At 45.0% G+C, this 14,528-nt stretch overlaps 1 protein-coding gene across 3 annotated transcripts in view; it reads right to left on the bottom strand.

Moving 5' to 3' along the window:
- The window catches only part of Gycalpha99B (guanylate cyclase 1 soluble subunit alpha 2), a 198,036-nt gene that overhangs the window by 12,606 nt on the left and 170,902 nt on the right, over window positions 1-14,528 (bottom strand). For all 3 annotated transcript variants that reach the window (XM_089566075.1, XM_089566076.1, XM_089566074.1), the window contains exon 8: window positions 12,006-12,149. In XM_089566075.1, coding sequence (XP_089422201.1) covers window positions 12,006-12,149 — 144 coding nt within the window. The remainder of the gene's footprint in view (window positions 1-12,005; window positions 12,150-14,528) is intronic.

A 14,528-nucleotide genomic window follows, 5' to 3' on the forward strand; every position in this document is an offset into this window, starting at 1 on the left:
TCTTTCCTTTGATTTCGACAAGGATGTAATTAATACGCTTTTGTTCACTGACCCATTCTGCCCGCTTCCTGTTTTTTAACTTTTCCATAGCTCGCTGCGTTGCCCTCAATTTAACTTGAGCCCTATTCGTTAGCGTCCACGTTTCTGCCCCATAGGTAAGTACCGGTAAAACACGGCTGTTATGCAGGGTGTTTCCCCTGTATAACAGACTCGAGTTACGTGAACTCGAAGGATTGCTTTGTCTGCAAGCTTCTCGAAAGCGCACGACTTTTGGCGCGATGTAGCGAAAATTTACTCGGTCATAGCGCCAGGGTAACCCCGTTTTCAAAGTTCTAAAAACTGATACGGATATTACTTACGGCGGGCTACACGCCTCTCAATATTTAACGCGACTAACAGTAATAGTTAAAAAGTTAACTTTTCAGTATTAGTTAACCAGCCTGTTAATTAGAACGCCTTATCTGTATTCCGATGTACTGCACCACTCACAATGCTATGCCGAAAAAAAGCGCTCTTTTTTTCACTCAAAACTCAAAAAGCCTATTTTTAAAAATTGTGGGAAGTCATAGGTGAGACAACCCTGTATATTTTTCTCTTGAGAGGTATTGGTAAACTGTCATTCATGATCTGAGAGAACCTGCCAAATGCGCTCTCCCCATTCTTCTAGTTCTCGTGATTCCGATTTGTGGTCATTACCTGTCCTAAGTACATGCATTCCCTTACCACTTTCAGCGCCTCGCTACCAAGCGTAAACTGCTGTTCCCTTCCCAGACTGTTGAACATTACTTTCGTTTTCTGCATATGAATTTTAGACTAACCGTTCTGCTCACACATACGTGATCACCCATGAAATGGTCAATTTAGGCCAGCAGTCAACTGGCTAACAGTTTCTACAAAGACGAAGGATTTTCTTTATAACGGCAACAGCAGTAGAACTAACAATCGGTTATGATGACAAAAGAAGAGAAAAACGGGATCTACGAGCGTAACAGACTCTTCCCAACCTTAAAAACGGCCCGCCAGACCAAATTCCGGTGAACTCTTTACGATGTGCATTAAGGGCGCGCTAAGTGCCGTTAATGAACGCAATCCAATAAAGAAAAAAATCAATTGGACGTGTGCTTAAGAGTTCAAGGAATATGACGCTCTTCGTATATTGTGACTAGTGTAGGCGCGTCGTGCGCGGTGAAGCGTTGCCACTTTTTAACTTTGATCACAAGGTACCGGTGTCAGACGAAGCAAGGGACATAATATTGAGAGACGTATGTCTCAACAGTGTGCTGCTTATAGAAATACAGATGGAAGAGATCCCGTTTTTCACACGACTTTCGTTCATGCGACTGTCATCTGCAACTACGCAGCATTAGTCGAACAGCCACTTAAGCAGTTTCCCGCTTTCTTTATTATCATACCGACACTGCCAACCTTACCGACAATGTGCGCAATTATCGCTAATTCTCCTAAACTTCCATTTCCAGTGACGCTTTTGAATGCCAGAGTTTTTAAAATGTTTGCCGACCTTCTTTAGTGCAGGGCCATATTTTAATGTACAACGCTTAAGCCTAGGCGCCATGGACAGGAAGGCAGCCAATTGAACAGTGCCCAGGTGAATGTGCGGGCTACCGCACAGCCTTTCCCTACACACGGAAGATCTCGTTCAATTCTTGTTACAACAAAGTAGCTTTTGATTAATTATATAGATTTGAGAAGAACATAACTCTTACACGGCAAGCTTTGCTTATAAGAGAACAGTTATTTTTTCCTTTATTAATGAACAGTTTTGCATCAAGAAAACAAAAGGGACTGAACATTGTCGATCACGCCCTCAGCACTCGCCTGAAACGGCGCAAGAAACTATTCAGTACCCATTAAAACCTGCATCTTGTGCATCGTTATTATACACGCTGCTTTGTCGTACACTAATTAAGGTGGCATCGCACAGAACATGAAATTTCGACCACGTCAGGTTCTTTAACGTGCACTGACGTCGCACGGAACACGGGCCTCCAGAATTTCGCCTCCATAGAAATTCAACCACCGCGGCAGGGATCAGATGCGGGTTCGATCCCGGCCGCGGCGGTCGAATTTCGATGGAGGCGAAATTCTAGAGGTCCGTGCACTGTGCGATGTCAGTGCACGTTAAACAACCCCAGGAGGTAGAAATTTCCGAAGCTCTTCACTAGGGCGTCCCTCATAGCCTGAGTCGCTTTGGGACGTTAAACCCCATAAACCAAACCACTAATTAACGTGGCTTATAATAATTGTTACTCTCACGGGTAGGAATAGTACTTCCCGACTTTCAAAATGTTTTGGCAACATTTATATCGGTCGCGCAAAACAGATGTACATAAGAGAGAACAAAAAGGGATGGTCGCCCGTCCCGTCTTCTTCTTTCCTTGTTTTGTGCAGCCCAACTAAATGTCGCCAGCATGAAGCAATTCGTCCAGATTTGCACGCTGCTCAATTTTCTGCCGCATTAAATACAGTGGAGGCTCCCAGCATCGCAACATCCCAGCATCAGAGCGAATTTCTGGCAAGAAGTGCTAGATATACACAGCTTACCCATCGTCCATTCAGCCAAAATTTTTATAAAGCGCTTGCAGTCATGTCGTCTGTTGGTATTGCAACAAAACCGTTCCAAGCGAGGATTATCACTGCCTTACTTGCTGTAATGTCTTGCTTTGGCATAGCTTTTACATGAAATTATCGCTGCGGAAAGCGTCGCAGACTTACTGAAGAGAACTGTCTTCCAAGAACGCTGTGCATTTCAATGCTTCCTCATTTATGCATTTAAATAAGGGAGTAATTACTCATTGACATCCACCCGAGCGGAGCCATACGGCTACAAAGGAAATCTATAGAACTTTCTCAGAAACTTCGTAATTAAAGAAAAATTCGTCCTGGTGCGGGGTTCGAACCCGGGACCACCACTTCACCAGAGCAGTCGCTCTACCAATTGAGCTTATGGTAGGGCGAGAGCGAATTGATCCATAACTCGAAGTGGGAACAATCTTGGTCAAAGGTTTAGGGGAAAGATTTGACCAGTTATCCAAATGTTCCCCTAAACATTTCACGATTCATGCATTGTCTGTGCCTACCACAGCACGAGAAGCTATTCGCTGAAAACATTTTCATGGTTCAGGCGCTGTAATCTTATGGTGCATTCCAGCGTAGTTTTCAGCAATTTCATCTATGCATTAGGGCTTCTTAGAAGGCGCCGCCTTTGTCAATGTAAACATAAATGTTTCACGACGAATGAAAAGGCGCCGCACTTGCCTCACTAACGGTGAACTCCTGAACAACTCCGTGAGGGAACGGATGAAGGAGAGGGCATAAAGGGAGCCAAGGAGTGGCCGTAGTCCGCTCATTCGACCATCTGGACTACTTTAGTTAGGGTAATTTTGATCATCTTGGGTGCTAAAACGTCGCTTTAGATTTACGCTTTTCCCCATTTTCCATCCTCTTTCACCGCACTACTATAGCCAACTCCCCGTTTCGTGTGCCTCTTCAATAACTGCCTCAATGCCGAGCCTTGATGTTTGCTTCTTCTTATACAAACTAAGCATGCGGAGATGAGCACTTTCAAGGAAAATTTGGTACTGAAAAAATAGTTGGGCACAGAGGAAATAACAGAAACTCGGACATGCACACGGCAGGAAAAAGATACAAAAATATCAAAGAATGAAAGAAGGGGCACAATAAAAAGATGGTAGGAAGAGAACGGAACAGATGTAGGGAGAAAGTAAGAGAGCCCAGACGCTACGTGCTTATAAACCGCAAAGGAGCGCATTTGTGCCCGTCAGTCTCGGCAGTACTCAAACCACCACGGACTTCCTTATCCTCAAATGACAAGGCAGCAGAGAAAATCTCGAAACCGCGTTTCGTACAGAATTATAAAGGGTCCAACATGCTGCCTTTCAAAAATTTGCAATCTTCAACTAACTATTCTTCGGTGACATGCGTTTCACTCTTTGGAAAAGGAAATTTTTTAAATATAACAGAAACTTTGGTAATCGTGAACGTCTTTAAATGAGTGAGTTTCTTTGGTCATGCTGCTCATGCACAGGAAACTACAGAGAACAACGCAAGGACAGTACTGTTATATGCGAAAGAATTGTCATATGCTTCTCAAAAAGCAAGACTTCCGAATTAGGTATTTTGAGGTCCATGAGAGCCTTCCTAAATCCCTTGGTATGGGCAGTGCGCTAACTTTAAAATATACCAGGGCTTTAACTTGGAAGCGACACTGAATGAAACTGCTTTGGAAATAGCTACTGCCATTATGCTTTTTTCGCCATCTTTCTTTCCATCGTCGGCGCAGGCATCGCGACCTATACAATTACCTACACAATGGCTAATACCCCTATTAAGTTAGTTGACTCCTATTAGTACCTTGGTATTAACTTATGCTAAGTTAAGTTAAGATTTAAATTGGTCGGATCCCATTCACATCATCACTAATTCAGCTAAACAAGTTCATCGGTATTTGCGTCGTAACCTTTCCTTACCCCCCGTTTTATAGAGTGTCTTTCTTACCTAACATTTATACGTTCAAGACATTAGTTTGCATGTGCCGCATATTATCCCTATTATGTTACCGTTATCACTGTCCAAGACCACGCTGCCAGGCTCATTTCCTCCGACTATTCTTATCAAACTAGCGTTTCGGCATTCTCAGCTCCATCTCCCTACATTGGCCTGTCGCTGGAAAATCAGCCTTCTTTCTTTGTATCATAAGTTTTCTCGCACTTTAAACCATAATGCTACCCCTATCCCAAGCGCGCATCGCTCGTAATAGTCACCTTAATTCCATCTACCGTTAAAAAGCACGCATATAAACACATCATCAGTCAGTTTTTTTTTTTTTTTTTGAACAGCCAGGGACTGGAATGGCCTTCCTTCCGAAGTGGCGACCGTCATCAATCTGGTCCTCTTCAGATCTGCTATCGAAGACGATCTGCTATCGTGCTAATACCTTTTTTTTTATTGTCAGCCCACCCCTCATGTAATGTCCCTTATGAACCTTTGAGAGAAAAAAATAATAAATAAAAAACGAGACGCAATCGTTTGTTTCTTTGCTTGCTTACTTCGGAGAGAAGTAGCCGATTATCTATTGTGAGCATTACAGTAAACACATTAGATTTCCCTTTATGTTCGTTTCCCGTTCTGCGGTTTCTGTTAATATAATAAAGAAGTGCCTGATTCAGCAGGGCGACGTTTTTTTAACTGGGTGTACTGGGGGTACAGAAAAACATACAGCGTCGTTCTGATCTGTTGCCGCCAATTTTATGTTGGCTATGGATGAGCAGTTTCCCTTTAGCATCTTAGCGAAGCCATCCCGTTGCCCCCTTCGTCATAAAACGCATTAACCGTGCTATCCAGTAAGTAATTTTCCAAGACACTCGGCGCCAGGTTGCGAAAACCTGGCATTGCCTTTGATTTCCTGTCTTACTTGTGTGGTCCTTGAAATTAAAGACTTGCCATGGTGCTCAGAAGGAGGTCTTGTGCGAAATTCAAGGCGTTTGTGCTTACGAAATTATGTAATATCAGTTCGTTTTGACAAAGGAGTTAGTATTCCCTTCGACAGAAATGAAACGCACTTTTCTTAATTCTGATATCGTGCACATGCTCATTAAAATGGGAAATTATATTTTTGCACTCATCAGTATAAGAGATTTTCAGAAGTAGTGGGAATTTTGAAGCCCTCTTCGTTACTAAAAAAATCCTTGTCCAGCAGCCATAGAGATGTAGCAATAAAAAGGCTCCAGGACAATAAATTTTACTTCGACGTACTGCTCACATTATTTGAAAGGTAATGTTTTGCAGCGTTTTTTTTCCCTCCCACCTATACATTCTTTCCCACTACTGCTTCATCAGTCGCAGTATCCAAGCAACAGTTTTTCTGCAGTTTCTGAAGAGGCCTGAATGCTATTATCGCCTTCAAACATCAGAACTTTTACAAGCGCATTACACATCATCTAATACGGAACAGAGGCTACATTTAAAGTGAAAACAAAAAACACACCTATTTAGAGAAGACGCGTAGAGAGCGAATTCGAGGAGTTCTTTTCGAGGCGACAAAAGAAAGAAAAAGCACTTAAAAGCAAGCAACTCACTCCATTATTACGCTGTAATTGTATCTTTCGTTACTTATTTAAAAAAAAAAGAAAGAACAGTCTTGGAATGCAATAATTCGCAACAGTTGTAGCGAAACTCTCTTCATTCCCTCGTTACGAGTAGTTTTTCATTTCAGTCTTCCACAATCTAAAAATTCAGCCATTCTTCTCTCGACGTTACTTTGCCCCCGGGGCGAGACAAAAACGTCGTGCCTACACATCACGATGAAACATCCGGGCGCACGCATCCGCGCCCGGCGAAAAAAAAGAGACTCCGCAGCGCGTCCACAACTCTCAGCCTTCTCGTGCGAAAGCAGTAGCATCAAATCGCCGCAGATGCCAGGTTCTGATCCATGTAACTGCTCCGGGCACAACGACATGGGGGCTTTTCTGCGGCGGTCCCCGAAGGGCGGCGTTCAAAAACGTGAACCCATTTAGTGGCCTGCGCTGCGGTGGCCTCGTAATCAGCCAGATGTGCTTTCGACCAACTGGAGGACGAAAGAACACCGCGTGTGCGAAACCCCGAGTCTGGAAAAGCCGCAAGAAAATGACACCACATTTTTGTTGCTGTCGTCGTCTCACAGCGCGGGAAGGGACGTGTGCGCGCGTCATTTGCAGGCATCCACCTAATAGCTACTGGGTTTGTGCTTACCTGAACGCTCATGAGAAAAACGGAACAAAATTAGAGCGGTGCGCTTAAGTTTCCTTAGGGGCGAAAGTGTTTCTCTTACAACTGCCGATTATGTTGCTGCGTGTTCGTTTCTTAATGCCTTTTCTGTTTCTATGTCGCGATTTCGCTATAACTTCGGTTCTGCCACATCCGAAGACGTGGATCCCGTTGCCAGAGCGTCTAGTAGGCACATCAAAATAGTAATTACCAAAGCACACCAAAGTAATTAATCAAACTGATTAATTAACTAACTCAGTAAATGCGTAATACATCAATTTGATTAAATTACCGTGGATTGTATGAATTAACGCACTAATTGATCTATTTTATTATTACAAGCAATTATTTAGAGGCCCAATTAATTAACCATTTCAATAACTTAATTGAATGTAATTGAACATAAGTGTTTACGTAACAAAATGTGCAATTGATTAATTCGATTAAGTTACTCTAATCTGTAACAGAATTGACCAATTCACCTAAACAGTTACTTCAACCAAGTGCTTACTTACCTATATAATTAATCGTTTCGGTGAGTTCATGTTCATTACATAATTATTTAATCAACTATTCTATTAATTACCCCTGTAATGCATGACTGACAGTTCGCACGGAAACGCTATGATGACATGCTCTGCCGACAGGTCCTGCACACGCCGCTCATGAAACAAGAAATACTTTCGCACTAAAAAAGCTAAGGGCGATTAATTGGATTGATGCGGACGAGATGCAACAGCGTGCTGCTTTCACTCCACAATCTATTCCATTTCTTATTCTATTGCAATTACGACTAAGCAAGTACAAAAAGTGTCACAATCATAGCTTGCAGCAACTTCTCATACTATTATCGGTGCCGTGGCGCAGCGCTTAAGCGATGCGCTACTGCATTGGCAAGTGGCTGTTTCAAACACAGCCAGCTGTGGCACTTGTGCAATCCAGGTTCCTCTTCCCGAGCAATACGAGAAGTAATATGGATTCATATTTGCTAGCGCTTAGTGAACACACGGGACAAGAACACAAATACACAGGACAGACGCTAGTCTTCAACTGCCGTTTATTCGAAAAACAATGGTTGTTTTTCGAATAAACGGCAGTTGAAGACTAGCGTCTGTCCTGTGTATTTGTGTTCTTGTCCCGTGTGTTCACTAAGCGCTAGCAAATATGAATCCAAATGCTTTACAACTAGCCCAAGTTTCCGCCTTAATGAGAAGTAATAGCTGCCGCAGGCCTCCTCTTTGTACAGATAGTCCTTTGGGAGGATGTGTATTTTGCATATAGACATGGTGCTGACTGAGACATTTTCTTCTCAGCCATTTTCATTTTTGCACAGTCATTATTCGTCCGGCGTGCCCTCCTCTCTCTTACAAGTGGAGAGAGGCAAATCTTCCTAAACGCCATCAAGCCGGTGGAGGCTTCACACAGACACAGACTCTAACGCCGCCAGACAGTTTTCGCCTTATGGCCCTACAAATTCTATTGCATTAAAAAATAATGTGGTGATTTATCCCTTGAAGTCGGAAACCGGTGTCGACAACTAAGAAAGCTGCGCTTTGTCGTATAACAGTATGTGGGCCTTTTAATGCCGACGCTGGCGCCAATTTGCTATGTTCCTGATGTGTGAAAAAAGAAGTGCGAACTAGGAAGCGAACTAGTTACCGGCCATAGAAATATAGCAAATCTTTACAGAGTATTACCCCTTGGTGCCAATGTTAGCATCGCAGATAATGTTGCCGAAATTTATTTTTTCCGGCGTGTATATTGGTGTTTGGGTTATGCAGTTATTTCCGCAAGGCCCATGTACACCTCGTAGTCATTTTCGCAGTGATAATCTTACCACACGATACCGATCAAGCATGGCTATGAGACATGCCTCTACAAACTTTACGGTTGCCCTCTCTTCACTCCTTGATAGCTTACTTTTCTTTTCTTATGTTTTTGTTATAACAGTTTTTTTTAGAGCGCAGCTCTTTGGCGTCCGTTCCTGGGTTTCGCGTCGTCGTCGGCGTTGTCGTCGGCCTCGTAACCAGCTCCGCCCCCCTTTCATCCCCCCAGCGCTAGCAGCGACCGACTGATACCGCTGGATGCCGCTGACGCCGCTAGAGAGTCAAGATAACGTGACTGCATAGAACACCGTCGCCACCATGCAGAAAGAGGAGGAAAGGGTCCCCCCCCCCCCCCCCTGTTCTTGTGTGGCGGATAGGGTGCTCTTCAGTTGCCGACGCGCCGGTTATTTCACGTAGGCCCCGGCACGTCGACGAATACGTGACCACCTTCCCACGGCTAGACCTGGTTCTTAGCGCTGCGGAAGCGAGGGTATCATATTGTTTGTGTCGGCATCGGCGGCGTTGTCCCTGAAACCAACTCCGCAGCTGGGGTTGACTCACTATCGGCGTCAGCGGCATCAGTCAGTCGCTGCTATCTCTTCCCTCCTCCCTTTATCGTGTTGTCCGCTTGCTGCGCGCGCTTCTGCCCCCATCGTTTGCCGCTGGGTGTACACGCCGCCCCCCTCCCCCCTCTTCCTGCGAAAAAAAAAAAAAATTCTGTGATAGCGCATACATGTGTTGCTCGATTTCTTTGCCTCAATCTATCGAAAAGGTGAAACAGCTTATTTGCTGCGCTCAAATTTCGCATTAGGAAGTAACGTAATCGTCGGTAATTTTTTCCTTTTTTAAAGAATAACTTCCTCGGGGCTGTTTACAGTGCTGCTACGAGCTCGGAAACGTGCATCTCTAATGAGGCAGGCGTCTGTGCCGCCCGAGTCAACACTACGTTCATTTGTCATCGGTAACAGAAAAGAACGTGCGAAAAGACGCCGGCTCAGAAAAGAGTGGTTCCTTGCGCACATATCTACGTATGCAAAACTTCCTGAGGAAAACACGACAGTAAGGAAGTCCCAGAGGTGAAAGCGCTAAAGGAATTCTTGATTTTTTGCGCAGAGGGTGTGGAGGCATAAGTATAGGACATAAGTATAGGACACGCCACGGCTCAAATACTCCAGCGCTGTACGACGCTGAACAGTTACAGGTCTAGTTCCTTCATGCACAAAGCTTAAAAGTTGAAGAAGTTTCCTTGAATGGCGCGATGCCAAACTGAATAAGAGCGATTTTTTGTGTAGACTTTGCAGTTCGACATTGCAGTTTAGAAGGATTGTCGGCAGCCGGGGGGCATTTAAGAAAAGGTTACATTTTTTCAAATGAACGCGTAACGGGTAAAATTTTCTTTCGCTGGAAAGTGTGCGCATTCAGGCTGGCTACTGAGAAATTGCAAAGTAGAAATTAAAATGGGATCTCTGTACCAAAATACTGCAATAAAACGCCCTGGGAGGGATTTACAAGCGTTTCCTCACCGTTCGCATACGAGGTACCGCAACTAACTGTTTAGGGAGGCCCCACCATCATTCGAGAAGCATGTGCTCATACATTGACACTCTGCGTGGTGAACTTTTTGTCAACAGGGTTTTTATTAAAGGAGTTGAGAAACTCTTCCATGAGGCCACCGTATTAAAATCCTGACTTTGAAAACGTGAAGGCTAGTAGAATGATTAAGGGACCACAACGGGCGGTGACGGCACAAAATAGGCCCAAGGCAGGCGCTGACTTAGGGCAAAACTTTATTCGTGGAGTGATGTTATAAAAAAATGAATTAAAGAATAAATGATCCATTCAAGTCAACATTTAATTTGTCTTTTGTGAATGAGGGTACTGGTTTTCAAACACAATGATTAGTGTTGCTGGCTTCTTTGTTCTGCTTTGTCTTCATTCCGAGTAGTCACAGTCTTCACTATATAGTCTCATGCGCAAAATTTTCCCTGTATTTTATTTCTCCTGTGAAAAAATTGAAGTTGCGAGTCAGCCCCAGTCATGTGTTCTTGCGTGCATGTGCGTCTGTTAAGGCCAACGTAACGAAATTTTACTTTGGCTAGAATGACTCTTTGTGCTGGGTGTGCCATAAAACTGATCTTGACAAAGTTCAGTGTTTGTTAGGCAACTAGTACTGTTGTTACAAGAAGGTTAAAAAAATTCCGTAGCAGACGACGCGTGCACCTGGCCTCGTGTCGCGCACTTAAGCAGCTTACCGGACATGGCGGAGGGGCGGATCACCGAGATCCGCGCTGAAGCCGGACCCATTGGGAGTTAACAGATTACAGACGACGTGGGGTTCAGGCAGGAGGCTGAAATGCAACTTGGAAGCCCTGGGTTCGGTGCTACGGTAGAGTTTCTCGAAATTTCAGGCGTGATAACCACTCTGAAACTCTTGTGTTGCCGTCGAAAGACGAACGCATACCCCGCACACATGAACGCACACAAACGCACACAATATATGCGTTTTCGAAGTACGACACACAGCGAGCGTTGCGTTGCAGATGACGATCTTATTTCTTTCGTGTGGCGTACAATGCCCTCACGTAGTTTCGTCACAATGAATCGAAAGTCCGTGTCGTCAATGGCGATTCTGACCGAAAAAAAAAAAGTTTCGCAAAAACTGTACTCGCATAGCCACTTCTCGTCAGTGACAAAACAACGAAGGCAGACGACGCGAAGCAAAGTGGTCGTTGCTCGTGGGCGCTCGTTCGAAGTGCTGTTAATTCATTCATTCCATCAGTGCACGAAAAAGAACCCCAGGTGGTCGAAATTTCCGGAGCCCTTCAATACGGCGTCCCTCATAGGCTGAGTCGCTTTCGGACGTTAAACCCCATAAATCAAATCAAATCAAATCAAAATCATTCCATCGGTGATCACTTTTCTCGTAGTAAACGCTCGTAACGCGTGTCCTCTCGCTGCGCTTTCTGCGGTAAGCCGCCTAAGTGGTGCCGTGTTTTCTCATTTGTAAGCCTTTTTAGACACATGACAACATCCCCCCCCCCCCCTCCTCCTTTTATTGGAGTTTCGGTTTGAAAAACTACAATTTGAGAGAGCAAATCCTGACGCACTTACTTTATTACAAATACGAACTACTGTTTTTAGGACTGTCTGGAATTATAACACAAGAAAAAAACAAGTTTTTAAAGGGCCAAAAGGTTTGTTGCAGCTCGCCTTTAAGTTTTTGCCCACTCATGTAGTTCTACAAACTTGCCCAACTCATTGCTCTTGTTTAGGCTGGCTGAGCATTACGCCACTTGCGGTATTACGAACTTCATCAGGCTCATCAAAGGGTGCGTGCAGGTTGAGATAAAAAAAAAAAAACTCTCTTCTTGGGTGCAGACCACGGTCTCAGCGTACCTGTATGGGTTTGCCGTCGTGGGAGTGGACCTGTCCGGCGGCCGCCATCATCTTGAGGGCCATCCAGGCAGCCTGCTGTGCGTGCGTGTGCACTTGCTTGCGGAGGCCGCTGGCTACGCAGTACGCGTCGCCGACCGTCTCGATCTGCGAAGGCAAGGACACGACTCGTTTCAAACACTGCTTCGCGGAAGGGCCAACACGACATGTACGCCCCGCTGCCCCACAGATAAGTGTTGGCATGCCCGGATTGCTTGCCATTTTTTCCTAATGTAATAGTTGAGGGGAAGCAGTCATCGGCATAACAGATGTTTTTGAAACCTGAGGGTTCCGAAATAGGCTGTGCTAATGAATGCTATATAAGGAGAAAAAAAAAAAACTGCCCTAAGCACTACTGTTTTTAAGTCTTTAATGTCTGAAACAAATTTGCAGTTGATACAAAGTGCTCACGATGACTTCAGTAAGAGGCTAGCAACTCGTAACAGACGCCACGGGTACCCTAAGTTCTGTTTATTTTTAACAAAGAGACTTCCATGCCGTAAGGAAATGAAGATTTTAAAGAGATGTATATATATTGCACGTGTTAAATTATTGTCTAAAAAACTTTCAATAATGTTTAAGTTTGCGTCATAGCGTTCCGGTCGAGCGATGCTTCCAAAACCATATTGCAAATTGTGCAGCACTGAACACTCAGTGAGGTACACCGATAACCTTGAGTGTATCAGCTTTACGACTGCCTAGAAAAAATAAGCAAGATAGGTATAGGCCTGTAATTTTTTTTTATCCTGTTGCTGTCCTCACCTTTCAAAATCAGAATCACCTTTGTAGCCTTCACTGCCCCCGAAAAAACGTCGGTTTACAGGACCAAATTTAATATGTGCGATCTTGGTGCTTTTATAATTCTTACTACGAGCTTAGCAGGCTTTAATTATAAATTATCAGCGCCGCACGCGCTCCTGTTAATTAAATTCATTATTGTGAAAACGATCTCGTCTACATCCGTTGGACACAAGAACATGGCACTTCTGCCTGATGAAATGCCCGGTTGTGCTGGGTTTCTTTCCTCCAACGAAATACTTGACAATAAAAACTCGTTTTTCAAGAAGGAACTGAAGAGGTCTGCTAGACGGAATTCCGAAACCTTTTCATCTTTATGAAAGATCGACTCAGTTTCGTTACAGCTACGAGTTCGACAAAGCAAGTTATGCGAACGGAATCAGTTATTGATCGAGGCACTCGGTCTGTTAGTGGGAACACGTGACAGATTAGTCATCCTACACGCTATGCATCGCTACGTACAAGGCGTTTTTACATAGCTCTGCTCATTTCTTCTGTCAGTAGATTATTACTGCGAAAGACTTGCATGGCTGGTCCGACACGGAAGCCGGCGTTGTCCGCAACCAGCAGCAGTGCCCAGAGGAAGCGCCTATACGCCACGAGTGACTCCAGCAGCCAGGACACCGTTGTGTACGGTGATGACTACTCGACTCCCCGAAGTGATGACTCCTTGACCGACGATGGGTTTGTACCCGTCGTCAGTAAGAAGGCCAAGCGCAGACTGCGGAGACAAACTGAGTCGACGTCAACGACGTCCTCAAGTACGGATACGGTCATCACGGCGCGGAGTGCGGAGGCCCATACAGCCTTGTTCGTGCCATTGGAGCCAACAGAAAACTTGAATCTCCTGAACAGGCAAGCCATCTCCGTATTCCTTGAAAGCCTTGTACCAGGAGGGATTAAAGACGTTAGAGTTAACCCGCACAAGAACATCATTGCCATTGATGTCATGAAGCGAAGCGAGCTGGACAATTTGGCCGCCATCACCAAACTGGGAAATATCAGTGTACGCCCACTTATTCTACAAGACAGCGGAACCACGGCTGGCGTAATTTACAACGTCGACATTGCTATCCCTGACGCCGACTTGCCCATATTAATCAAGCCGGCAACCAACAGCATTTCCATAATGCAAGTTCAGCGCCTTGGAAGGTCTACATGCGTTAAGCTGACTTTCAAGGGTGACTGCATTCCATCATACGTGAAGGTGGGGCACTTTCGTCACCCAGTTCGTGCATTCGTACCTAAGCCGCTACAGTGCCGGAAATGTATGAAGATTGGTCATGTGAGCGGGGTCTGTCAAAACACCATTGTGTGCCCAAAATGCTCTGAGCCACACAGCGGCGACAGTTGCCGCGCGACTGCCTTGAAGTGCGCCAATTGTCGTGGCCCTCACGCTTCTTCCTCGAAGGACTGCCCTCGCCTAAAGACAGAGAGGGCGGTACTGAAGCAAATGGTGCGTGATCATTCCACCCACAGAGAAGCCGCTGCAAAGGTGCGACGACGTCGTTCGCGCCGCCGCCGAAGGTCGTTGAATGAAACAAATACCTTCGAAGAGAAGACCCCAAGCGGCAGTGCAGCTTGTCCGCCTCCACCGACAACAAATCAGGAAAGCCTGGCGACTCGTGAAACACGCCCTGCTGCCTCTGACACAACGTGGCCACCACTACCAAAGCCTAGAGCACACAC

Source organism: Amblyomma mixtum, chromosome 1 (assembly GCF_055824585.1).
Source record: "Amblyomma mixtum isolate Tamu chromosome 1, ASM5582458v1, whole genome shotgun sequence".
NCBI lineage: Eukaryota > Metazoa > Arthropoda > Arachnida > Ixodida > Ixodidae > Amblyomma > Amblyomma mixtum.